At 39.4% G+C, this 27,369-nt stretch overlaps 2 protein-coding genes and 1 non-coding gene across 6 annotated transcripts in view; 1 reads left to right on the top strand and 2 right to left on the bottom strand.

Moving 5' to 3' along the window:
• The window catches only part of LOC108274022 (myosin-16), a 46,743-nt gene extending 32,087 nt beyond the window's left edge, over positions 1-14,656 (top strand). For all 3 annotated transcript variants that reach the window (XM_017483794.3, XM_047159470.2, XM_017483795.3), the window contains exons 11-23: positions 943-1,070; positions 1,486-1,682; positions 3,368-3,500; positions 5,232-5,448; positions 5,963-6,099; positions 7,764-7,867; positions 8,104-8,296; positions 9,593-9,796; positions 9,960-10,085; positions 11,370-11,540; positions 11,714-11,914; positions 13,440-13,586; positions 13,692-14,656. In XM_017483794.3, coding sequence (XP_017339283.1) covers positions 943-1,070; positions 1,486-1,682; positions 3,368-3,500; positions 5,232-5,448; positions 5,963-6,099; positions 7,764-7,867; positions 8,104-8,296; positions 9,593-9,796; positions 9,960-10,085; positions 11,370-11,540; positions 11,714-11,914; positions 13,440-13,586; positions 13,692-13,844 — 2,111 coding nt within the window. In that variant the 3' untranslated portion in view covers positions 13,845-14,656. The remainder of the gene's footprint in view (positions 1-942; positions 1,071-1,485; positions 1,683-3,367; positions 3,501-5,231; positions 5,449-5,962; positions 6,100-7,763; positions 7,868-8,103; positions 8,297-9,592; positions 9,797-9,959; positions 10,086-11,369; positions 11,541-11,713; positions 11,915-13,439; positions 13,587-13,691) is intronic.
• On the bottom strand, positions 7,256-7,337 carry trnal-uag (transfer RNA leucine (anticodon UAG)). The gene has a single exon. It is a non-coding gene; the product is annotated as a tRNA-Leu (tRNA).
• A 31-nt stretch (positions 14,657-14,687) lies between the features above and the next one.
• LOC108274021 (growth arrest-specific protein 7) overlaps positions 14,688-27,369 on the bottom strand; it is a 46,008-nt gene continuing 33,326 nt past the window's right edge. For both annotated transcript variants that reach the window (XM_017483792.3, XM_017483793.3), the window contains 6 exons: positions 25,053-25,131; positions 21,964-22,092; positions 21,257-21,380; positions 17,882-17,961; positions 17,697-17,795; positions 14,688-17,450 (listed from right to left, as the gene is read on the bottom strand). In XM_017483792.3, the coding sequence (XP_017339281.1) occupies positions 17,337-17,450; positions 17,697-17,795; positions 17,882-17,961; positions 21,257-21,380; positions 21,964-22,092; positions 25,053-25,131 (625 nt within the window). In that variant the 3' untranslated portion in view covers positions 14,688-17,336. The remainder of the gene's footprint in view (positions 17,451-17,696; positions 17,796-17,881; positions 17,962-21,256; positions 21,381-21,963; positions 22,093-25,052; positions 25,132-27,369) is intronic.

Here is a 27,369-nt window from a genome sequence, read left to right on the forward strand (position 1 = left end):
TTTAAACAAACTTCGACGTGACTTTTCTTTAGTAATGGAGTCTTGCGGGGTGAGCGTGAGCAGTGGAGTGCGTTACCTATAGTTTTCTCTGTGACGATGGCACCTGCTGCCTCCAAGTGTTTCTGGAGCTCTTTCCGAGTGGTCCTTGGCTCTTGGGCTACTCTTCTTACTATTCTTCTGACTCCCTGGTCAGAAATCTTGTGAGGAGCTCCTGTGCGTGGCCGGTTGATGATGGAGTGATGCTGCTTCCGCATGCAGATAATGGCCCCAATGGTGCTTAATGGAGGATTCAGAAGTTTTGAAATATGTCTGTAACCGATTCCATCAATATGTTTTGAAACTTTTCTTGGGAGAGCTCTTTGCTTTTATAAATCATGAGATGTTTCTTGTGTGACACCTTGGTAACGAAAAGCCTTTTTATACACCATGAATTTACTAGCCCAGCTGATATTAACTTGCACAGATAGGAGGTATAATTACTTACGGATCTCACCTGGTTCCTTGCCTTACCTTAGCTTGGAGAACTGCTTTTTCTTAGTGTGTTCAATACTTTTTTCCTGTGTCATTCCACTTATTACACATAACTTTATTTATGGACTTTAATGTTGTTCATTCTTTATATTTCCGGATTTCTTGAGTTAATACTGATGTCTGGTGCAAATTTCATGTGAATACCCTCATTGGAAATATATTTACTGAAAAAAATTTCCCCCACTGTGCAGTTGGTTAAAAAACTAGATCTAGACTAACTAGACTAAACTAAAAGATTAGCAAGAGTATATGTATTACAAAAGTTAGTTTTTTTTTCCAATAAAATTTTATCCATGAAAATGAACATACAGTAATCTTATGCTGCATCTAACAACAAATATGTTTTTAAAAAACAAATATTTTCTTCCAGCGTAAGTCAATAACATCTTTTTGTTCATTCCTGTACTGTAGCTGACAATAATGAGCTAAGCAGGCAGATGGAGGAGACGGAGACAAAATTCAGCCAGACGAGCCGCTCTAAAAGCCTGCTCATGGCGCAGCTCGAGGAGCTCAAAAAACAATGTGATGAAGAGGTCAAGGTGTGTTCTTATACTTAGTTGGGAACTGGGATATTATCTCATTTGAATATATGAATATATCCCATTTTTTATATTACAAACAGTTTTGATGTAACGAGTTCACACGTGCACGTGTTTAAAGACGTGTCTTTTGGTGAAAAATATTTCTGGTTATACTGTGCACAGTTCATTAATCTGTAATCTTCTATCAAAATACAATACATTTTTGCAGTTTTTTCATGATTTCTTTCTGTAGCATTATGCACATACACGTGGGGAAAATAATATTAAATAGGCTGTCAGGATTATAACATTATGGCCGGGCGTTAATTGTCATGCAGCTAATTTCGAGGAATGATAAAATTTTGTATTCTGTTAAATTTATAATATTGATTTGTTTGACGTTATTTGTTGTTGCGTGTGTGTGTGTGGACAGAGTAAAGCGACACTGAGCAGCAGTTTGGCAGCAGTGCGACAGGAGTGTGAGTCGTTGAAGGAGCAGCTGGAGGAGGAACAGGAGAGCAAACTGGAGCTGCAGCGCCTCGTCTCCAAGCTCAATAGCGATGTCACACACTGGAGGAGCCGCCACGAGGCCGAGTCTATCCAGCACAGCGATGAACTAGAGGAGGCCAAGTACATGTCCCACATATACACGCACTCTCACATACACACACACACGAGCAGTTACAGTGTGCAAATGTCAAACCATATGTCTGTACAAGCAGGTAGTTACACAGTGACTAATAAGTGTCCAGTCAAAGCATGTTTAAGACTTTAAGACATGTTTAAGGTATGTTTATTTTGGGTCAAAATTACCCATGTGAAACTTTTTTTTTATATCATAGTGCTACTGAATTCTCAATTCTGTTTGGTCAGAAGGTGTGATTAATTTGCTCATTTTAATGATTGTTTCTATAGTAACAATTTACACAGGGAGGATGTGGATGTGCAGTGGATATTCCACATAAACCGATTTAAATAATCTGTGTAATAGTTGATTATGGTGAAGTTTTGTGTAATGAGATGTTTATTTAGCATTTTTTGGAAGGGGGGCACAGAGGCTTAGTTGTTAGCATGTTTGCCTTACCCCTCCGGAGTTGGGGGTTTGATTCCTGCCCCATCCTGTATGCGCGGAGTCTGCTTGTTCTCCCCGTGCTTCTGGGTTTCCCCAAGTACTCCGATTTCCTCCCGTAGTCCAAAGACAGGCCGATTGTCATTTCCAAATTTGTCCGTAGTGTGCGATTGTCTGTGCAATTGTGTTGGCACCCCTTCCAGAGTGTCCCCGGCCTTGTGCCCTGAACTCCCTTGGATAGGCTCCAGGCTCCTCACGACCCCGTGTAGGAAAATGGATAGATAGAAGGAGGTTCCGTGTTTTCCAACATGGTTTCTTCTTCATGTTTTCAAGGCGGAGAACTTTGCAGTTTCTCAGTGATGTGAAAAACTGCTTTTTTTGTAAAAAGGAAAAAGAAACTGTTTGTAGATGCTCTAACATAAGTGATAACAGGAACTAACCTGGCTTGCAGACATTCAACATTGACCATTTGATTTAATTATAAAAAGTTCTTCAATAAATAAAAATGCTACTGTTGGCAAATTGCAGTGGTATAAGAGAGCACTTAAAATACTTCAGGATGCATAGTGATAGGAAAGTAAATATGTGGTAATGGTAACTTTGCCTCTTGTCAGGTTGCATTACACCCTGTTGTGTTTTATTCAATGGGTAAAGCTGGGACAATACTATAATGTCTCCCACAGTGATGACATTAAGCCCAGTTTGGTCTGTTAGTACCAAAGTGAAATAAAAGCATAAAACAAAAAAGGTATTTGTCAATATAAAACCAAACCTTTAAGTGTACTTCCTGTCACGTTTCCTCCTTTCTCACTTAAACTTGCACCTGTGCTCACACACCTGTCAGTAGGCTTCCCCAAGCACAAGGAAGGGATTTGGGGTATATTATTGCATAATACAGTTTTTATAATCATACTGTATCAAATCAAAACAGCCTGTGTTATCCGTTGCTAAGTAGTTAACAGAATATTAAGGTTAACATGAATGATCCCGGAATATACAGAACAATGTTTATTATGGTCATAAACAGTAGCATGTCATGACAGGAGGTGACTACAATAAACTTAATCCAGTTCAACAAAAAAAAGCAAATGGTCGTTTGGAACTAGTCAAACCAGATAGAGGCCTGAGCTTTTGTTAGACACTAAAAAAAAATATGAGTTTAAAGAAATAAATCAAAATATTTTTTTAGGAATGGACATCATTACTAAATATTGAAACTAGGTGTACCACTGTTATGTGCCTACAGGAAAAAGCTGCAGGTTCGGCTGCAGGAGGCTGAGGAAGCCATAGAGGCCACGCAGGCCAAGTGCTCCAGCCTGGAAAAAACCAAGCAGAGGCTGCAGGCGGAGGTGGAGGAGCTCTGTTTGGACCTGGAAAAGGTAGAGAAGCATTTCTCCAACATTAATCTGTGAATGTGAATACTGATACGCTTTTGTAAGATAGTGAGCTTTACAATATTGCTTTTGTCTATTTTAAAAGCATTTCTGAGTTGAAAAATAATGTCCTCTTGAGAATTCACTAGCAATGACTATTGCAGCAGCTGTACGTGATGTTGGCAGTTCTTAACTTGGACCTCATTAGCCACCAAAGGAGTCACCCCTCTTTTCCCATTCCATCCATCCAGATATCTTTTTAACATGCAAACACAGTGTTATGGGAAGACAAGCTGCAAGAAGACTCAATCTCGGGTCTCTTTAATAGTAAAAATCCACACTGATGTTTCGGCTAAACTTACATTTTTTAGGTGGTTTTGGACTGTAAGCCACTGTCAGCAATGGAGAAACTGGTACATTTGAGTATATACATACTCCTTCCACAAATTCTACATAAACATCTCCTCACATAAAACTTTACCATTTCAACTTGCCAGTGTGTTTTTTAAAAATTTGTTTATGTGGCATGTCTGCCATACAAGTCCCTGGGTAAGTTGTTACTATAGAAACAAAAATGCATTAGAATAAGCACACTCATATAAACCCGTGAATTACCTGCTGGTATAGAAATTAGTCAACACCTTCTGACCACTCAGAAATGAGAATTCAAAGTCTTTAGTTAAATATAATTTTCTTAAGATGGGGTTTAGAGCGTTAGCGACGATGACATCTGAGTAAACTGAATTCCTGTACTGTAGTGTAAAATGTATCACAAGCTAAAAGTCAGTAGCTTTAGGTTTGCTTTTAATGTTATATACTAGGTTCAGTAACAAAATGCAGTGTTATATGATGTGTCATATCAGACATGAGGATTTACTAAAAGATTTATGTAGTTAACATGGTCTTATTTCTCATATTATTCCATCCACATTCTGATCAAGCAAGCTTTCGATTTTTTGAGTGTCTTTAACTATGAGTGTAATGATGCAGGCTGACACGATGCGTTGCGATGCAAAAATGTGATGGTGTGCATCAGGTAGCAATTCACATTATGGAAATCAGCATTCTATTAATTGTACATCTGATGCAATTGCACTGTTTGAACACCAGATACACATAAAGTTAAAACATACACTTGGGCGACAGCTCCGGATATCAATGACCAGCACGCATCATACGTTATATGATTACACAACCATGCTGTAACAGTTAAAAAGAGCTCTTCAGTAGTCTTTAAATGACACCAGCCCTGCGCCACTGAGATCTACAGTTCCCAATAAAAAGGGTGCAAAAACCGGCCTTTTAGCCAACTTTGGAGCTCTTTGGAGGCTCAGGCACTGCTACGGTGCTCATTATGTTTCAATCAGTCGTTTTCACAAGGTCAGAGATTATGTTTATTCAATCAATTTTTGGGAGGATTTATAAATGGATTTCTTTATTTTTAAGATGTGCTGAACTTGTGGTACATTTAATTTATAATATTAAACCTCTGTTCATAGCAATCCTCGATTTATTTAATTTTATACAGACAAAACGCACAGTGTTTTGCATTGTTTATGATTCAGAAATAAATAATTTTTAAAAAAGGAGTCTTTTCAGCCATAACTTTTCTGCATTCAAATTTTGCTAAAAATATTCAGAGAAACGAATTGAATCGAATCGGATCATGACTGGAGTGTATTGTTACACCCCTTATCTTTAACATTTGACTATATGTTTTGCATTATATTCCCACAGGCCAACAATGCATCAGCGGTTCTGGATAAGAAGCAGCGAATGCTGGACAAGCAGCTGGGAGACTGGCGGCAGAAGTGTGAGGAGCTGCTGGCTGAGGTGGAAAGCTGTCAGAAAGAGAGCAGACAGCATGCCACTGAGCTGTTCAAGCTCAAAACAACCTACGAGGAGTCTGTGGAGCAGGGCGAGGCTCTACGCAGAGAGAACAAAGCCTTCCAAGGTAACATATACAGTCTTTTAAATGACTTTGATGCCAACACATGTAACACATGATATTTGCCAAAGTATCATGTTTCACATATACACTGCATTTGTTCATTTTAATTTAATAACAGTCAGTCATCTGAAAGTTGTCTTATGAAAATGGTCTATTCTGCAGTTTGTCAGACCAACTCAAAACAAGCATGACTCACTTAACCCGCACATACATTAATTACTATATAACTATACTGGTTTTATGAGGGATTAAGACCACACAATGCCCAATTTAATCTTTCCTTTTTATGATTTGGTTTATAAAAGAAAGCTATAATTAGTTGTGCAGATTGTATCCAGTATGGGAAACATGCTGACACAGTAGGATTCCTCAGGCAGAGGTGGTGAATGGTGTGAAAACCTTAACCATATTTTCGCACAAACACTGCAGCAGTTCGTTATCATCCACCGTGCAGATTTATTGCACTACATCTAGAGGCTGTTGTGTAACTCTACATACAGTAATGATGTTATTTCAGAGGAAATTGCTGATCTCACTGACCAGCTTTCGGATGGGGGGAAGAGTGTTCATGAGCTCCAGAAAATGAAAAAGAAGATTGAGATGGAAAAAGAGGAACTACAGGCTTCACTGGAGGAGTCTGAGGCAGCATTAGAGGTATGTAATGGAAAAATAATCAGAGCTAGCCTTTATTAAAAAAATAATAGGAAACATAATAGTTTTACACTTAGTGCTTTTACAACGTGCAAAACGGCAACGTTATAAGTTAGATAGTGCATGTAAAGCTAAAATTTAAAAAGTAAATTCATTCACAGTTTGGTTTTGTAAAGAGCTCAGTTATGAAAGCAGTTTTAAACAAGTATGTCTTTAAGAAGCATCGATATCTTACAGCTCAAACCACTTTTGAAGTGTGACGTGATATAACAGGTTTACAGGGTATAAGCAAGCAACGCCACTCTTTAGAAGCCCTACATTCAAAAGTCACACTTGGCAGCGGTGGGATAAAAATATGTAAGATTCATATATTTAAAAATTGTAAAAAAAAAAAAAATTAGAATTATGACCATTGAGTACTTTTAAATTCAATTCATATGTCATAAACATCCTAAAATACAAGATTGCAGCAGTGGGATTCAAACCCATACCTGCAGAGAGACTGGAGCCTAAAGCCGGTACCTTGGACCACTTGACCATGTTTTAATAGCCTGACCAGATTAATTCATGTAGACACATAGAATTTTTTTTTATTAAGATTGTATTTATTGTACTGTACTCACCTATCATCTTCAAATGGATGATTAACGCCTTGGGTGGGAACAGAAACATGTGCAACGAAATAGTTTTAATCACATTTCCATGATATCAGTGTGAAGATAAGCATTTAATAAAACATGCAGTTAACAGTACTGTTCCCCACGGTTTTGGCAGCCATGAAAGAAGTAGAGCTTCCCCATGTCCTAAATATTACTTTTACCCTTGAGACTTACAGACGTAGATCAAATGTTTTGAAATAAAAACCTACTGGATTTTGCGATTATATTTATTTCGCAAACTTATTTTGAAGTATGGAATTATGCATACTTAAAAAATATGTATGCTTTAAAAAATAGTATGCTTATTAGAATTGTATTTATTGTGAATGAGATTTTGTCACGTTACTCAGAATGCACATGATAAAATAATGAACTTTCGCTGTATTTCTGGAATTTAATATTTAATTTTTGCAGTAACTGAAAAGGAGATACTGGGTTTTACTGTGTATACGAATGAGCAAGGATATGCTTTGAAAGCCCTGAATTCAAAATCTCCATATTGGCAGCGGTGAGATTCGAACCCACGTCCCCATAGAGACTGGAGCCTAAATCCAGCGCCTTAGACCACTCGGCCACACTACCTGTTAAAAGATAAAGCCTCAAACTTTCAGTGAGCAAACCCAGTCTAACCCTAATGCCCGTGACACTTTTTTTTTGAAAACTGAATTTTAAGATTGTATATTTAAATTTCGCATGCATACTTATTTTTTGAGTATGCATACTTAAAATTCCAGTATGCATACTTATTTTTTCAGTATGCATATAAACTTTGTGTCCCTACTTAATTTGTGTAGTACTTTATAAAAAAAAAAAAAACACATATTTGACATACTTGCTGTTTAGTATTTGTACATATTTTTACTGATTTGTACTTTCACATTTCTTTGCTTAAAGACTTCTATGTATCAGTAAGTTAGGTAAACGTTGCTTAGTTAATTAATATATGAGAACTGCAGCCTTAAAATGCAAACTGGAAACACATCTCTAATCCTAGATTTGACTTTACAGGCTGAGGAGACTAAAGTTCTTCGGTTGCAGCTGGAGCTTTCTCAAGCCAAAGCAGACAGTGAGCGGAGACTGCAGGAGAAGGAGGAGGAGATTGAGGCTGCCAGGTGTTCATTTTATTGTTATAAAAAAAACCTCAGACATTAATTACACACAACAAGTTCATAGTGTGTCTAACTGTGATCTTCTTAATTGAATCTTTCTTGCTTTTCACAAAAATATAATCTCAGGTAAGTAAATCTTTTCTTTGACCTTTGATCTGTCTCTTGCTTGTGCTACACTGCTTACAAAAGTGATGAATGATAAAGAGTAAACAAACTTGCTGTGTGAATTCTATACCTAGGAAGATCCACCAGAGGGCGCTAGAGTCTCTCCAGGCCAGTTTGGATGTGGAGGTGAAGGGACGGACAGAGGGAGCGCGTCTGAAGAAGAAGATGGAGAGTGATATGAACGAGCTGGAGTTACAGGTGGACCTGCTCAACAAGAACAATGCAGAACTGATGAAGACTGCCAAAAAGATGCAACAACAGATCAAGGTTCACTAAAGCCAGTGTTTTTTTTTCTTCTCACATTTCTCTGCAACTGTGTGATATACCGTTTCCCTTCTTATTATCAGATTATTATGATTCATATGCTTACACCTTTGACTATATAGTTTTGGATCATAGAGAGCTTTTATGAACGTGGTATTTTTACTGTATGTGTGGCTTAGATAATAATTCCTTACACTCACCTACCTGCCTTATCTAGCTCACCTTTTGTTTCAGTCACCCTCTGCCTCAAGGATCTCGTCCTCGACCACACGATGGTGGGCAAATCTTTGGGCCCTGTGCAAATCCACACTCTTAGGTTAACCATTAACCTTTTCAGCTCCAAAGGGTTCTCTGCACCAAAATCATGAGTTCTTGTAAACTAGACACAATTTACATAACCTAAAAAGGGTTCTTAGCCTTCTTAAAGGTTCTTGGAACCATCTCTGAAAAAGAATAAGGTTATACATGATCCCTCTGGGGCCCCAGACAAAACTTAAGGCTGCTGTATTAAACTTTTTTTTTGTAAGATTATCTATGAAGCATAGCATTGGCCTATATCATTGCATCTGACTAAGGTTCTTTGCATAACGTGCCCACTGAAAAGCAAAACACAGGATACATGCTGCTCTCAGACTACTTCTCTCTCAGGCTATCCAGAGGGACAAGCTGAGAAACAATTTGGGCAGTGGTGGCTCAAAGGTTAAGGCTCTGGTTTACTGATAAGGAGGTTGGGTTTGTGAGAAAGGTCCTAAATACTATCTGCTCCAGGGGCACTGTATCATGGCTGACCCTATGCTCTGACCCCAGCTTGTTAGGAAATAAAGTTCCTAAACTAAGTATGAAAAAATTTGGAAGACATTTTTCTAAAAAGTATCAAAGTAAGTAAAATTTTCCCCTATGTATGGAGACTACTGGAATGAATAAAGGCTTCTTCTTAACAATTTCGGGTGCTAGATTTTCTCAAGGGTGCAATCTTTTTGGACTGTATTCCAATATTTTAAAATGTAACCCCTTTCCGTGCACACCCCTTGAAAGCTCCGTCTACCGAGGGACCCCTGGTAGCATTTCCACTAGTTCCTCCCAGTATTTGGCCCAGTGACACCTCTGTGAACCTACATGTTAGAAGTCCCTGTTAAAATGGCCAGTGAGTGAAGGTAATAAACTGGCACATGTGCTTTGCTAACTTGCAGTACGATTCCTGTGTATGTACCGAATAAAGAATTTCAATGTAAGTCTAAATGATCATACTGAACACATTGAACGGTGACATGACCTGACACGCTGTATGGTCTCCTTCAGGACCTGCAGGTTCAGCTGGAAGAGGAAGCGCGGGTGCAGGAGCAGCTGAGAGAGGAACAGGCTCTGCTGGAGCGACGCTGCACTCTGCTGGTCACTGATGGAGAGGAGAGCCGGACCGGACTCGAGGCAGCAGAGAGAGCTCGCAAAACCCTGGAGACTGAGCTCCAAGAGGCCACGGAGAGATGCAATGACATCAACAACCAGGTACATCTGTGAACCAAGCAATCTAAAAAGACCTGGCTTCAAAAAGAAGCAAAACCTGAAGCATTTGAACTCTTTAGATATTTAAGTGAATATTGAATGAAATCATTCATCCTTATTATTAAAAACGTAGTGTAACCGTTTCCCTCATGATCTGTCAATGCAGTTACAGTCAGCCTGCAGTGGAAAGCGGAAACTGGAGGTGGATCTTCAGCAGGTCACCCAGGAGCATGAGGAGCTGCAGAATGAACTGAGAGGAGCTAATGATAAGATCAAGAAAGCTGTATGTGAGGTAGGATGAAGTGTTTGGTAATACATGATGCATAGCACTTTTGATATTGTGGACAAAATGGCTCCGTTTATTTTATTTTTTTTGTATCGGATTCTACACTGCGCTCCTCCTCCAGGTCTGCACTTTATTGACATTATGGATGTGTGAAGTTTTGGGGCTTGAGGGTGTTAAAGCATTTAGGACAGTATTGAGACTTCATCAAATTCTTGGATGCTGTGTGTTGTGTTCAGTGCGGTGCTGGCAGAGAGTAACAAACTCACGTTACCAACACATAATTGGTTATGAAATCCAGTCTGTTGGTCAAGCTCTTAACCAAAACAGAAATTACACAAGATCACACTGTCAAATTTAAAAGATGTAGAGTGGTGAAATCAGCTGTGCAGTATAGCTTTATATCAAATTTAAATTCATTATAAAAGAACCGGTAGGGCTTTCGTTCTCATTTCACCTACCTTGTTGCTCTCTACTGTTAACAAATGCTTTCACAATGCGTTATCATAAATAAAATAAAATAATTTAAAAATAATAATAATAATAAATCAGTGGATAGTGGTGGCTTGGTGGTTAAGGTTCTGGGTTACTGTCCAGAAGGTCGGGGGTTCAAGACCCAGCACTGCCAAGCTACCACTGGTGGGCCTTTGAGCAAGGCTCTTAATCCTCTCTGCTCCAGGGGCTGTATCATGGCTGACCCTTGCACTCTGACCCCAACTTCCTGACATGTGAAAAAGAATTGCGCTGTAATGTATATGTGACCCTTAAAGACTCATTATCATGTCACTGTGATTGGTCCTTACTAACAATCCCAAGGGGTTTTGTTCTTATAAAAAATGCATAATAATTGTAAAAAAAAAAAAAAAATGAAAATACAAGTGATTTCAGGACGCTGAGAGTAACAAGGTGGATTAATAGTAATTAAAAATTTCTCACCTCAAATCCCACCTCCGCCCTCTGTACATGGAGTTTGCATGTTCTCCTCATGCTTTGGGGGTCTCCTCCAGGTTCTCCGGTTTCGTCCACCAATGCAAAGATGTGTTGTAGGCTGACTGGCATGGCATTTCCAAATTGTCAGTAGAGTGTGATTGTGTCCTGCGATGGGTTGGTACCCTGTCCAGGGTGTTCCTTGCCTTGTGCCCTGCGTTCCCTGGGATAGGCGGCAGGCTCCCCCACAACTCTGTGTAGAATAAGTGGTATGGAAAATAGATGGTTGACAGTAGAGAAGGGTTAAGCTTCGAGAAGAGCATCTTAAACTCAAAGACTCCTCCATCATGTCTTTTTTCTGTGCAGGCTGCGCGAGTTGCCGAGGAGCTGCGGGTGGAGCAGGAGCACAGTATGCATATGGAGCGTGTGAAGAAGGGCTTGGAGGCGCAGCTAAAAGACATGACTGTCAGATTGGATGAGGCCGAGCAGCTGGCCATGAAAGGAGGAAAAAAGTTTATTCAGAAGCTGGAAGGCAGGGTAAACCACAGAAATTCGGACATGGATGTGTCCACATTTGGGTTTTTATTCACCACTCAGTGACCTCACGTCTCAGCGTCTATTCCTGTCTCTATTGGTTTTCATACAATCCAATAACATCTACATATTTGACGAAACTCTTCTGCACTCCCTGTATCGTCTTTATCCTGCAGGTGAAGGAGTTGGAGCTGGATTTGGAAACAGAGCAGAAGAAGTACGCGGAGACGGTGAAGACGCTGCGGAAGAATGAACGGCGCCTCAAGGAGCTCCTCTTCCAGTCTGAGGAGGACCAGAAGAACCAGCAGAGAATGCAGGAGCTGCTGGAACGCCTGCAGATCAAAATGAAAACCTACAAGAGACAAGTGGAGGAGGCGGTATGACGAAAATCATGCTAAACAAATCGAAACTGAAAGGCTAAGTTCAAACATTTGGGTCATCCTGAAACAAAGTGTGATATGGTATAAAAATTCATAGTACAGCAGCAATATAAATGATTTTTGATATGTTGTTATTGGTATATACTGTATGGTGCTGTACTTACTTCATTCTAACTTCAGAGGAGGACATTAAATGAGAAACAATAAAGCAGTGTAAGTATTGATTTTTTTAGTTTGAGAAAGTAGTAAAATCATTTGTTAATAACAGACTTGTTAAGATGATCACTTTTAGCATTACCTGCCTCAGAAAGTCCTGTTTTCTCAGATTTTTCACCTGAGCTATTTTCCTTTAGAAAGCAGGACAACGTTTCTTAAAATATTAGTAGGGGTGTAACAATCCAATGATTCGGATCAATGAATCGATTTAAAATGTAATGACAGAAACTAATCAATGCAACTATCAGAAATTGATACTTATATATATATATAATTATATATATATATATATATATATATATATATATATATATATATATATATATATAATTCAATTCAATTCAATTTTATTTGTATAGCGCTTTTTACAATAGACATTGTCTCAAAGCAGCTTTACAGAAATATCAACATGGTATACAGATATTAAAGGTGCAAATTTATCCCATATATATTTATATATATTTATATAATCCAACATTAAAAAATTCATTCATATTTTTAAACTGATGTATAACTTAGACTCTTCCCGTGACTCTGACACTTAAAATAATCCTTCCTTACATCATCATCATTTAACAGTAGGCCTCGCCCCAAATGGGCGGGACGACGGGACACACCAGTCCTTTATCAGAGCTCTAGGCATTGACTGAACCCCAACACTGATCCAGTACTGTCATCCTATTAATCAGTGTTCTCTGTTCTTAAATTAAAAGTGGTGTGAGAGAGACATGCTTCAAGACAAGTCTTAGCTAAAGCTCCTTGGACTAAATGCAGGCATTTGCACATGAGGTTTACTTACACACGTTGAGAAAGCCCAGAAATAAAAAACCACAGCTCAGATTTGAATAAATGATAGATGCGATCAAGATAATGATCCAGTGTTTAAGAGCAAATTCATTGCTGGCTGGGAGCTAAAATGGAGAAATGTCCAGAGACCTGATGTCTAATCTCATTCGCAAAGAGCCAGCTGGAGCAGGAGCACTTGTCGTACAAAACAACATTAAGAGGGAAATGAACAGGAAAGCATATACATATGACAAAAACTAAGCTCCAGGTGCTTTATTGTTGTGGCTAATAAGGATGACAATCTTACCACAAATCACTTAAAATATTACACTCAAATTTATCCACTATCTGACCAGATATGAGTTTGATCACAAATACACGGACAGTAGCTGTTTATTTAACATGCTTGAAATTTTCTGCTCAGATTTGTTCCCCTGTAGCCTTGATAAATGAGGCTCAGTGGATCTACTGTCATGACGCAACCTAAAATATTCAGCAGCTGATGAATATGTTCTTGCAGGAGGAGCAGGCCAATGCAAACCTGGCCAAGTACAGAAAGACCGTACACGAGCTGGATGACGCAGAGGAGCGAGCCGATATAGCCGAATCCGCTCTCACTAAGATCAGGACCAAGAATAGAGGCAGCTTTGGCAAGGGATACTCATCAGTAAGTCTGACCATGATATTAGTCCGCATGCAAAAAAAAAAAAAAAAGCACATATATTTTATCTGTTTGTATTGCACTGACATCCTGTTGTTGAATTCGTTGCAGGGTTACAGCACTCCATACGCAGGGGTGGTAAGGTCCCCCAGCTCTGTGGGGTCAGAAGGCAGAGGTGAGAAGATCCTCACTGATGACGACGAATCAGTCAGTTCTCTCATCCCCACTTATCTCAATTCCCTGAAAAAACTGATGATCGACTAAAAACCCTTTGCCATCTGCTGGTCACGCATTTATATTCTCAGTATTATCTTTTTTTTTATACTTAAAATGCTGTGTGGGCTGTAATGGGTCAGTGACAAGTTAGTTGTTTTGGCTGCGTATTCTTGCACACTGGATCTGAAACAAATCACCAACATGAGCCTTGAATCAGATGAACGCCATCTCTATTGCCTGAATCATATACGAATCATTCGGCCAGCTGTATGTCATCGTGCTATTAGCTCATACACATAAGAGCTAGCCACATTTTTTTTATTGCAGATGTGGAGTTTACTTTTAGCATCTTCTGCTGTTTTTCCGAACACAAAGACCAAAGGAACAAGATTTCATGAATCTGAAATATCAGAATAAAACTATCAGGGACAACGCCAAAGCACCAATATTGCATGCCTGTCCAATTATTCAACTATTGTTCTTGTTGCCAAAACTTTCTTCTAAAATGCTAGTAATATTGTTTTAAAATGACCACAATTGATAGGAATAATCAAGAGTAAATATTTGATTAGTTTCTAATTATTATTATTATTATTATTTTAAAAAGTTATATAAACCAGTTGAGTATTTAAAGACATATCACTTATACCAGCAAAGAGTGCTTTTGGTAAGTTTACTTACATTCCAGTTTGCAAGTATGCAAGTTTATAAACAATCCCTAATGTCGGGAAATAATTGGATTACTAAGTGAATTTTTAGAAATGTATCGCTGTATTAATAATACTGTATTTTAATCCCTTATAAATGTAAAAAAAAAAAATTTTTTTCACCAATAAAAATTTTAATGAAAATAAATTGCTGCATTCTTTATATGACCAGGAGACAAGATAGTATTATTTTAAACATTAACTTTAATACACTTATTAAAGGGGAAAAGAAATCAACTGAAGATATTTTCATCTTCATTCACAATCTCGTACATACAATTTGTGGTAAACACCTAAACAGAAACGTACATCGGCGATCACAGAAACCGTCCTCAAGCTTCTAGAAACTGAGAACAGAACCCAAAATAATCATGATCTCTTTCAGACAATAAACCGGAAAACTGTTATTATTTTCAGTACGACATTTGGTATAAAAAGTAGCATAGTGCAAAATATTTTCAATATATTATCTGTATCTCTTTTATTTCTACATATTTCTTACATGTCTGGATGTTTGGAGCCTGTCATCAACACTGGAAGTTATTATTATTTTTTTTTATTATTATTTTTTAAAAAAAATTTTAAAGCAAACTTATCACGCTGTTTGCGGAGCTTTGTTGTGAAACTGTCCCTTGTTAGTCATTAAGGACGAGAATATGGTGGCAGTGGTAGCTCAGAGGTTATGAGGTCAAATCTCTGGACTGCAAGAGAGCCAGTGTTTGTCTTTTGTAAGTCACTATGTGATGTGCCAATTCATCACCTTAGATGTATTGTAAAGATTTAAGCCATTCAAGCCATTTTGCAGAACTAAATATAGCTTGAGATATGCAATTACAAGGCAAAACTGTACACGCTGCATGGTTTCTGGGTGAAAAAAATTATGTCTAGCAACAAGAAAACAATCCTACAGAAAACATACCGAAAGACCAACAGAGAAATAGGTTGAATCGAAGTATATTATAATCGAGAGCATCCCAGAGCTGTTCTGAGAATATGAAAGAGGCTATGAAAGTAATCGAAGGCTGTTATGAAGCCATATGGTGGGAATACCATGGTTATTATAGTATATTTACACCACATTCATGAAGGCAGATGCAAACTTTTGCAGGGATATCAGTTTGGTACTCTCCCCTCTCCATTAATATCAGTGGTCATTTTCGTTACTTATGATAATAAAGAAACATTTGTGAAACTCATCACAATAAATGTCTTGTTGCTGTAATATAGTTTGTCTCCTCTATTGTGCAAACTTTTCTTACTGTATCAGTAAATGTGTAGCAGCAACATTTGATCGGGCAGCTCAACACACTTGGAGGAGAACACTAACGCCAGCATTGCACTTTATGTTTTTCAGACCAATTGTGCTGTCGCAGAGGAAAAAATGAATTCTGTGGTCATGAGTTGCGATCAGCGCTCTCAAAACACATAATGTGACATGCTCAATGGTGACCGATGTAGTGCCATTATGACCAAAAACACCTGACTGCAGTCTGGCAGTGTCAGCATTTTTTTTTTTTGATAAGATACTGACAGCTGCGATGATGCTCTATGATTGACAAACATGAGGACAGTATAGGATGACATAAAACTCACAGGACAGCTATAAAAACAGTAGCGGCAATCATGCAACGTAAACATCCATCCATCCATCTTCTATACCGCTTATCCTTTTCAGGGTCACGGGGAAACCTGGAGCCTATCCCAGGGAGCATTCTGGACAGTGTGCCAATCCATCGCTGGGCACAATCACATATACATTCATACACTACGGACACTTTGGACACGTCAATCAGCCTACCATGCATGTCTTTGGACTGGGGGAGGAAACCGGAGGAAACCCCCGCAGCACAGGGAGAACATGCACACACAGGGCCACGGTGGAATCGAACCCCGACTCTGGAGGTGTGAGGTGAACGTGCTAACCACTAAGCCACCATGCGCCAGGCAAAGTAAACAGAACATGACGATATATCCTTATTACTTATTAAGATTTGTGTTTATGAAAAACTCAAAGCCTGGATCGCACTGATTGACGGCATGAGCAGAACGTGGTCATTTTCTTCAATCGCATGTCTATTGTTAGAGGATCTTCGTGACATAATCTGAACACGTTATCGCACGGTCTATTAGAGAACTGCTAAATCCCTAAAACCAGTTTAACTGAGCTAATCTGTATCCAGGTGTCACACTGACAGAGAATGAGGTCCAATGATTCACTTTTCCAATTATTTCCCCGCAAATTGAACACTTGAAACGACAGCGGATTAATTTGTGTAAATTTTGTAAAAGAACTGTCGCGTCACTATAACTCTCAGCTCGTCTTTTCTCTTGATTTTTCGATACGTGCATTTAAAATCAAGGTGGTTGGATTATGGTATAATCTTTAAAACTCATCCGAGGGACATCGGCAGCTCTACAGGTGGGGGCGGTGGGGTCTTCTACTAATGGGGTTTGAAGTTAAAAACCTTGATTTACTGTTACTCTGGATAATTGAAGACTTTTACAGACATTTGTGCTGCTGTGTTTGTTTGTTAAAGTGTGTGTGTGAGTGAGGAGAGAGAGAGAGAGAGAGAGAGAGAGAGAAATTATACATGTTTGTACTGGATCAGTGTCCATCATTGGGTCAAAGTTTAGCGGGACGTCTGGCTTCCGTCTCTGTACAGTATAACACACTGCGTTGGGCAGTACAGCTCTGTCTTCACATACAGCAGTTTCATTCGCAAGCTCTCATTCCTCTGATTCTGTTTCTACTCCAGTATGTTGTTTCTCCCCAAGTTGTTGCAGGGAAGAATGGAGAATCCATCTCTTCTATCACCAACACATCCTGTCTGAGTTAGAGATCCATGTCCACTGGTCTCACCTCACCCGTCCTGTGCTCCTTTACCCATGTCTCTCTGTCTTTGGCTGGATCTACAATCTGGAGTAGTTTGTCCACCGGCTCCATCGTCTGTACATGGGACACATCGTCATACGTTATACTGCATGTTTTTCTGAAAGTGCGCCAATGATAGATTCACACAAATGTGTGGCAGCCTGACGGTATTTAACTACAAAAGAACTTGTGAGGAAATGTATATTATGTACGAAAAACTCAATTTTGGTCCAACCCCGTCGTTCCCCAGAATTAGCTGCACTGTCATACGATGGGGTTTTCCTGACCACCATGCAAATATGTTCCAAGATTAAGACTCACGCTTTGGTTGAACATGTCCGTCTCATGCCGCAGCGTCGTGTATTGGCCGAGGTGTTTTCTAATTACTTCTATTCGCTCCACTTCAAGTCTCTCCAGCTCCTACGAATACAAGAAATGCGTGGACAATGTCATGACAATTCAGTGATTCAACATTTTACTATTATAGAGCAGGCATGTCAACTCACCAGACTTGTAGTGACCATTTCCTCAAACCATTTAGACTGAGACTGGTTGTACAGGTCAACACATCGCATCAGATCATCACCTGTGGTGAGAGAACATATCTGTTATTGGACAATTATCTATTATTGCCATTTTGGAGTTACAATAATCGTTTGTTGTACAGTGAGCTACAGTCATTTCTTCATGCAAACTGACATACAGTCTAACTCGAGACATATTTCTCACGTGAATGGCGGTAGACATTATATTAATATTAGAAAAAATAATGCTCTGACTTAAAAGTTACCTACTCTAATTTTAATCCCTTGTTTTTATTGGTAGAGAAATAAGCATAATCAACCACTAGAGGGTGCCAAAAGACACCATTTTAATCCATGCCACTGGCCGAGAAATAGGCTTGGATTTGTTTATTTGTATTCCCAAATATTCAAGATTAGTCCTGAGAAAAGTCCCAATTCCTCCAAATCCCTTTTTTCTATAGACCAAATGTGCATTGCTTGTGTAAGTAATTCAGCTTCATTTACCCAACCAAGATGATTGTTGTTTTATAAACATAAAAATAATGGGTGAGTTTATTCTAACCTTTCAGCGATGTCTTCCACCAGAACAATGAGTCTTTTCCTATCTATCCTTCTCTTTTTTCTTTAAGCCCCTCCCCCTTCATATTCACCAGTAATAACTTTTTTTCTATTTTCCAATAGCTTTACCCATAATAAGACTCATACCTAAAGACTATCCATATCCTAAATGATTATGTGTTGGTTTCCTGTGTAATGCCACCCATGAAACCTGTAGGAGTTTCTCAGGAACTCATTTTATAGTTGCGCTCATAAATTTGCATACGCCTTGCAGAATCTGAAAAACGTTAATTAAAATAAATAAATAAGAGAGATCATAAAAATTGCATTTTCGATATTTTTATTTAGTCCTGTCCTGAATAAACTATTTCACATAAGAGATGTGTACATATAGTCCACAAGACACAATAATAACTGAATTTACACAAACGAACCAGTTCAAAAGTTTACACACCCTTGATTATTAATACTGTGTATTGTTTTAATGTTTTGTGATAGCTCTTCATGAGTCCCTTGTTTGTCCTGAGAAGTTAAACCGCCCCACTGTTCTTCAGATAAATCCTCCAGGTCCTGCACATTCTTTACTTTTCCAGCATCTTCTGCATATTTGACCCCTTTCCAACAGCGACTAGATGATGTTGCGATCCATCTTTTCACACTGAGGACGACTGAGGGAGTCGTACACGACTATTACAAAAGGTGCAAACGTTCACTGATGCTCAAGAACGTAACACACTTCAATACGGGCCAGGGGGGTGTAAACTTTTGAACATAATCATTGGTGAAAATTGTTATTATTTTGTTTAAAGATCTTATTTTGTTCATTTAGTACTGCCCTTCAGAAGCTACATAAGATATTTACATGTTTCCCATAAGATGAAATAATAACAATTCACAACGATCATCCTGTTCAAAAGTTCTATGTGAAATAGCTTATTTAGGGCCGTACTAAACAAAAAAACAAAATGCAATTTTAATGATCCCCCTTATTATTATTATTATTTATTTATTTATTTATTTTTAAATTATTTACATTTCGCAGATTCTGCAAGGGTTATTGTAACGACCCGAGTCTTAGGGTGGATACACGTGCAGTTAAGGGTTTTATTAAAAGGAAATAAGCAAACAAATCCAAAACGAGAAACACAGGCGTGGTCAAAAACAGGTAAAGGGTCAGGTGAACGGCAAAGGAGCATAAAGAAGGCAATGCAAAGCACAAACGAGAAACTAGGAACAAGGTCAAAACCAGAAACGAGAACACAGAACAAAGGCTTGGTATTCAGTAAACACTTAATACTTCGTAACTAAACAAGGACACACGAGGGGCTTAAATAGCAAACGTAATCAACGTGACTAATGAGAAAACGTGAGGGAGACATCCAATAACATAAAAAGGGGTGGAGACGTGACATAAACCGTAACAAATACACATGTAATACGTAAACAAAGTCAATGTCACTAAACCCGGAAGTGCTTTCAGGGTACGCTGCGTGGTCCAGCGCCTTGCGCGAGGGGAAACTGTGAGAGTTATGTAAACTTATGAGCACAAACTGTATGTAAAAATGTGCAGAGCTCTGCTTTGTGTCTTCCTCTCAAGGTGAACTACTACAAATGGGACAGAGATTTTTAATGGCAGCATGCACTCACTCCCCAGCCAAGTGTGCCAATACTGTAATCTTTAGTGAAAAGACACTACTGATTATTGCTGCTCTGAACTTTAAGATAGAAAAGATTTTCTAGCTAGACACATTATCATATACAGTTTAATCTTATTAAACAGTGTCTAACACCAGCTGTATGCCTTGACTGGTCCCACATGGTACCTGGGACAAAAGTGTACTTGGGTATGATATGGCTCATCTGGCACTGTGCTGCACTGCACTGCCAAGTGGAAAAACACTGCCCTGTCCTGTTTATTTACTGTACTGTGCTGCAACCATAGTTTTGCACATTGCTCATGTTACACTTGGATTTTATGCAGTTTTGTCTTGTAAATTGCAACATGGTCCTACGAGTACAACATCACATCTCACTGTCTACATTTACATGCACAGATATTCCGATATTAATCGGAATTTGTCAATATTCGAATCAGTACCGAGTCGTGCAAACACCACCGTCCACTTACGCGATTCAGAATATGCCTGTTTTAATTGGAAATTTGTTGCATGTAAACACCTTATTCGGAAAATCCACTAAAAGGAGATATATGCGCGTGCTCAGTCTGCAAGGAATTGTGGGTACTAACAGATGTTTAGTTGTAGGCTAGGTATTTAGGAATAGCAACTCAGGCATATTTACAATAACCCTGTACACAGGAATATTCCGATGCCTGTACGCATATGAACATCGTATTCAGAATATAGACCTTAAACGGAATTTGATGTGCATGTAAACGTAGTACATTAAACACAACTACTACTAAACTGCTTCTTTTTTCCTTTTTAAATTTTCACATTATAAAATAAGAGCAATGGCATAAAAAAAAAAAAAATCAAATGTCATATGTGGCAGTCTGGGAAAACCCTTGAGGTTTTCCCAGACTGCCACACAAATGAGAAAACGATTTGTCCAAAAAAAGTGTTAAACAGTGTTGCACAATTTTAGTTACTTTTTCTAAATGTTCTAAAGGAAAAACAAGTTCCTAAAAATGAGCAGATCTTTTTTTATTTTTTATTTTTTATTTAAATGATTGTTTTCGAAATAAATTCACACATCATAAAGACTCAGACTGCACACGTTCACTATATACAAGGATGGGATGAAAGCTGAATTTGACTCGACTTCAGCGAAACTGACCTGCCTGTGTGGATTTCCTGCGGGCCTTTTTGATGTCCTCCTCAATCTTTGAGCTCAGTTTGATCTCCAGCTGTTGAGTCTTTACCTCCAGATCCTTCTGTTTCTCTGCAAGCGCTTTACGTGCCTGCAAGCGCAGCAAGCAGATAAAACATGAGTTTAGTTTTTTCACTTCCCTGAGTGCTGTATATCTCTTATCCAATTTCCACTCACAGCTCAATTGAATTACAGCTGTGCCTCCCTATTGACTCACTTGACTATGCAATCCTAAATTTATATTATTGGTTTTCTTCCATTTAGCCATGTGTAATGACCACACTGAAATTAGATCAGTTTATCAAGGCTGGTTTGTTTACAGCTCTCACTCCTGCTGCCGCAAACAATTGTGCGCTCTATCTCAAGGTCATGCATTAAGGGCAAGGCCATGTGATTATTATAGAGCTCAGAAAGCCTCCAAGGCCAGGAAATGGTCTACTGATCTGGGAAATAGAGTAGAGCTTTAATAATGCATGAGAAAGATTCCTGACATTCTAGAAAAGTTAAATAAAAGACCTAACTCAAAGGTCTTGCCTGTAGTAGAGCTGGGCATATTCATATTTGATGTGCGTCATGAGAATGCTTTTGCATCGCTAATATTTTGGAAATATTTGATTTATGAACCAATCCAGTGTGCATGCAGAGTATTGAGGTAATAACACAATGTACTGTACCTTCTCAACGGCAGCGTATCGACTGGCCAGCTGCTTCCTGAGATCGGTAATTTGGTGGTCATACTTCTTCATGTCCTTTTTAAAGTTGTCTCGATATGTAAGGAGGGGCTTTTCTACCTCACTTTGTAGCTGGAAATTATTAAAACAACAACAACAGACAATTCATGTTAATCACAAAAGCATGGGAATGATAGTTTTATATGAAATTAGGCAAGTAATAAATACAATAGGGATGAATACTACCACAGAGTTTGACTACGTCTGATAAAACTGTGGCCATATTCAATCAATATCTTGCAGATTTGATTATTACACTTGCAACTTGTCTCAAATACCCATAACAATAATACACTGTCAACAATGAGATATGACTACAGCTATATGAATATAGCTACAAAATATTGTGCAACAATATTAGGGTATAGGATTAGTGTGTGAATGTAGTGGGGACTCTAATTCCTGTGGTGTGGGACTGTGAACCCACGAGTCCCAACCGAAAGGTTACTGGAGTTGAAGGATGCTATGTTCATGTGCATGGGACTGGGCAGTCAGATACATTGTTCACGGGGAAAGAAAGACGTAATCGTAAACGTGGAATCACGCTGGTTGCTCGCATGCCACAGCCTTCATTCATTCATCTTCAGTAACTGCTTTACCCTGGTCAGGGTCAGAAGGGTGGGACTGGTTTAAATTTCAGTAGGAATGGGAGGAGTTAGTCAAACATTTTGTTGGAGTGTGGTGGCATGATTAAAAAATTCTGCAGGAGTGGTGGGATTGGTTTAATTTTCTCTGAGAGTGACTAGGATTGGTTAAACGTTTTGCGGGAGTGGGTGGGATTGGTTTAATTTTCTGCGGGAGTGGGTGGGATTCACACCTCCAGGGTCTGGGGTTCGATTCCCGCCGGGGCCATGTGTGTGGAGTTTGCATGTTCTCCCCGTGCTGCGGGGGTTTCCTCCAGGTACTCCGGTTTCCTCCCCCAGTCCAAAGACATGCACGGTAGGCTGATTGGTGTGTCTAAAGTGTCCGTAGTGTATGAATGGGTGAGTGTGCCCGGTGTGAGTGTGCCTGGTGTGGCCGGTGTGAGTGTGCCCGGTGATGGGCTGGCACCCTGTCCAGGGTGTACCCCGCCTTGTGCCCGATGCTCCCTGGGATAGGCTCCAGGTTCCCCGCGACCCTGAAGAAGGAGTAAGCGGTAGAGAATGGATGGATTGATGGGTGGGATTGGTTAAACTTTCTATGAGAGTGAGAGTGGGTGGGATTGGTTATATTTTCTGCGGGATTGGTTAAACTTTTAAACTTTCTGCAGGAGTGAGTGGGATTGGTTAAACTTTCCGTGGAAGTGGGTGGGATTAGTTAAACTTTCTGTGGGAGTGGGTGGGATTGGTTAAACTTTCTTCAAGATTTATTGGGAATGGGGGAAACTGCAGGAGCAGAGTGGTCAAGAGTGTCTGCAGGAGCAGGCAGGACCAGTCAGAATACCTTTGGGAAAGGCATGGGAGTGAAATTATAAAAACAGTCCCACACACACCTCTAGTGTGGAGCTCGACAGCCGGTTGATGAACACACAAACTCCTGTATCGCCCCAATGTACATAACATGACTCTCCTCCAAACAGCTGAACACCAGATCCCATACTCATTTAATATAAACTTTCAAACAGTGTGTCATAGTAAGAGCAGAAAAAGCCCAATGGGTTTATACACTATAAACATTTCATTTATGGAGATAAACAGAATGAGTTTATACATAGTATGAAATTAAGCATATTGATATGAATGGTATTTTGGTTTGTTTTTGACATTTGAATATTCATTACTTTGAATTTAAAACGCAGAAATTTCACAGGGTTTGAACAGATTCTTTATAAAGAAATTCCAGGACTTTCAAGGACTTTTCAAGCCCTATTTTTTGTTTTCAAGGACTTTACAAGAGGTGATCATCCATCCATCCATCCATCCATTTTCTGTACCGCTTGTCCTACACAGGGTCAAAGGGAACCTGGAGCCTATGGGGCACGAGGTGGCGGACACCCTGGACAGGGTGCCAACCCCTCGCAGGGCGAAATCACACACACATTCACATACACATTCATACACTATGGATAATTTAGACGCCGATCAGCCTACAACAAATCTTTGGACCGGGGGAGGAAACCGGAGTACCTGTAGGAAACCCCCGAAGCACAGGGAGAACAGGCAAGCTCTGCTGATCTCATGTACATATTTTTCCGTTTCTGTTCTTAGAAAACGTAACGAGTATGAAATAGTGACGGAAACGTGGCCCATTAAGACTACATGTTAACCAGCAATCACTTCCAAGTGACTTCCAAGCTGCTGCTCTGCACTGCTAAAATCCTGATTTTATAACCGCAACGTCGTCTGACAAAATCACCACAAACACAACTTAAAGACAACGGCTGTGCTGTAATTTCGGCTATATTTACATATAAAATGCTCACTCTGAGAGAAATTAGAAGCGACTGAATGTGCTGCTCCTCTCTGCCCCTCACTAAACAGAGCAGCCGCAGAGAGAGAGAGAGAGAGAGAGAGAGAGAGAGAGGTGTACCTGCAGTGGGAAAGCAGGACCTCGTGCTCATGGGGCAGTACTGGACACTCTCTGATATGGGAAGTTGCCAAGGTTTGCCCAAAATGTCGATAGATTTGTCGCTAGGTGCTTTTTTGAAAGTCGTTAAAGGGGTCTGAAAAGTGGACCGGTGCTGTCTCTGTCACAATGAGTGAGTGAACAGCGGGAGGAGGAGGAGGGGGAGCAGCTGCAGTGGGGAGTCATATTTTGAGTGAAAGGATGTATTCGTTGAATTCATGTTCTATCGAAAGTAAACACTTTAAACTTTTTCACGATTTCGAAAAATGTATTGACCTTGTATGATTCAAGCAATTTTTAAGCACACTTTTTTTAAAAAAATTTTTTCAAATAATGCCTTCAAGGTTTTCCAAAACTTAAATTTCAAATAGCCAGATTCAAGCACTTCAAGCACCTTGTACGAACCCTGATGTCAGCTTGGATATACCTTTATATTTAGACAAAATTCGTTATTTAGACAAACTTCATTACCATATCTTTTGTATTACCTTAGAGGAGAACTTGAGATGCACTTCAGCCTCATCTGCCAGGCTTTTCTTCAGCTGGGCCCAGGCCTCTCCCAGTGTGCTGGAGATATATGAGGAACTGGTATGAGTGTGAGACAGTCATATCGACCTAGGACATTCAGGACGTTAGGGACTCTGGACGAGAGTTCAGTGCTTTCTTTTCCATCAAACACGTTAAGAATAGGCAGTACTGTAGCCATGGCTATAGGCTGAAGCTAAGGCAAAGGAACATGATGAGCATGAAGGAACATACACTGTCATTAATGTATACGCAGAACAGTATGTTTGACAATGAACAGGCCTAAAACTGAAGAAAAGTCTACAGTAGAACTAACACAGCAGCAAGTTGTATTTAAAATATATGCAATAAAATAAAGTGAAGTATTTTCCATTGTTCAACTGATCAATAAAAGGGTCAAATAATACAGTGAGGTGAATATGCATGGGGAAGTGCTGATTGCCTCATTTCAGACATTCATTAGATTTCTTTCTCAATATCCTGTTAGCCTGAGCCAATAGGAATCCATGAGTCATGAGTGAAAGCAGTGTGGCCAGTGTGCCGATTCAAAAGGCTCAAAACGGGAGACACGTGGACTTTACTTTTCGAGCACGTTCCTTTCCTATTCATCCTGGCACAAAACAAAGAGAACGGTCAAGATCAAAATTGAAAGATTACCCACGTATCAGCTCCCGTCTCCTATTAAAGTCAGATATGATTAAGGCAAAAGTGACAGGAAAAAAAAAAAAAAACTCTGTGCCTGTAAATGTTCATGTCCTCCATTTCAAAGGCAGCACATGATTGGTCAGCAAGGTATTGAAAGGTCATGGCTTGCACTGCAGCAACAATGCCATCTACAATGGAAACTGCACAAATGGTAAATTCAGGAAAAACGAGTTTACGAACGTGGCTGCAGGAGCCAGCCGGCAAAACAATGGCCATCACAAGTCAAAAATCTGGCCTGAGAGGCAGAATAATGCGAGCATTGTGGCGTCTGTCTGCGGGAGAGGGTGGGTGGACCTCTGCTGCATGATCTGTGCTCTGCATAAAACAATTAGCCCTCTTTATCAGAACTGGCATGGCAACTCTGCAGAGAGAAATCTTTGTGAAATCTTTGTGGTAATGCCAGAAGAGCGAGAGGAAATTGTTTATGACAAACGTTTACATACACCTAAGATTATGATATCCGATCTTTTTTCACAACGCTACACTTTTCATGTTACCGTACATTTCTTTTGACACGTCAATTAGAACATCTAACTGGACATCAAACAATCAATTAGAGACAGATTCATTTCTGTATGTTTTGATTCACTACGGCCAAATCTTTACATACACCAAGTAAATTGTCTCTTTAACTCATTTTACCTGCAGTCAAAAAATGAAATTTCTGCCTGTTTTGGGGTGCCTTGAATTTATTTGTGATGTCACACAATGGCATATATGAAAGTTGACACTCAGGGCTTTAAGAATTTGCAGTTTTTCACGAGTTTTTCCTTTTTGTACATAGCCTACTAGGTTTAAATGTTATAATTTTATTGTGGAAGTTGTATACAGTGTTTTAATATCAAAAAAGCTTTAGTTGTGCTGTCTGTTTTATCTCTGTACCAATGTTATTGTGGAGAGTTGTGTTATTGTGTGAATTATTTGCCCAGCACAGGGCTCACACCCGTGCCTTTTCCCATCACGCTGCTCACCAGCAGCTAAACACAGAGTCATGATACTCTACACACAGAAACCCAACAGTGTCCTGACTAATCTTAAAACAGACTTGCAGCGATAAAGTTATTCCTCTGTTTATATTGATTGAAAATGTCTAATACGTCGATTTCCATTGCGACAGCAGGAGGGAACACCAGCATACTACAAGAGAGGGTTAAACAGTCTAGAAGATTCCAGAAATTGATGTGATGACTTTGAAAATTCCAACTGTTATAATTAGGAGTTAATTGGGAGTGTACCTGTGGCTGTATTTAAGAACAAGTGCCTTTTAAAGGCCAGTGGATCTTCTAGCAAGACAACGATCCCTAAGCATACCACAAAAGCTGTAACAAAATGTCTTAAAAACAACAAAGTGGAACTATTGGAGTGACCAAATCACAAATCCCTGACCCTGAATATCCCTGATAGATCATTTGTGGACTGAACTAGAAATGTGTGTCTGAGCAAGGAGGCGCACAAACCTGACCTAGTTACACCAGTTCCAGTAAAAGTATTGTGAGAAGCTTGTGGAAGGCTACCCCAAGTGTTTTAAAATGACCTGTTATGGAAAATAAAGAAGATGCTCTACTGTCTTTAGCC

Source organism: Ictalurus punctatus, chromosome 13, assembly GCF_001660625.3.
Source record: "Ictalurus punctatus breed USDA103 chromosome 13, Coco_2.0, whole genome shotgun sequence".
In the NCBI taxonomy this organism is placed as follows: domain Eukaryota; kingdom Metazoa; phylum Chordata; class Actinopteri; order Siluriformes; family Ictaluridae; genus Ictalurus; species Ictalurus punctatus.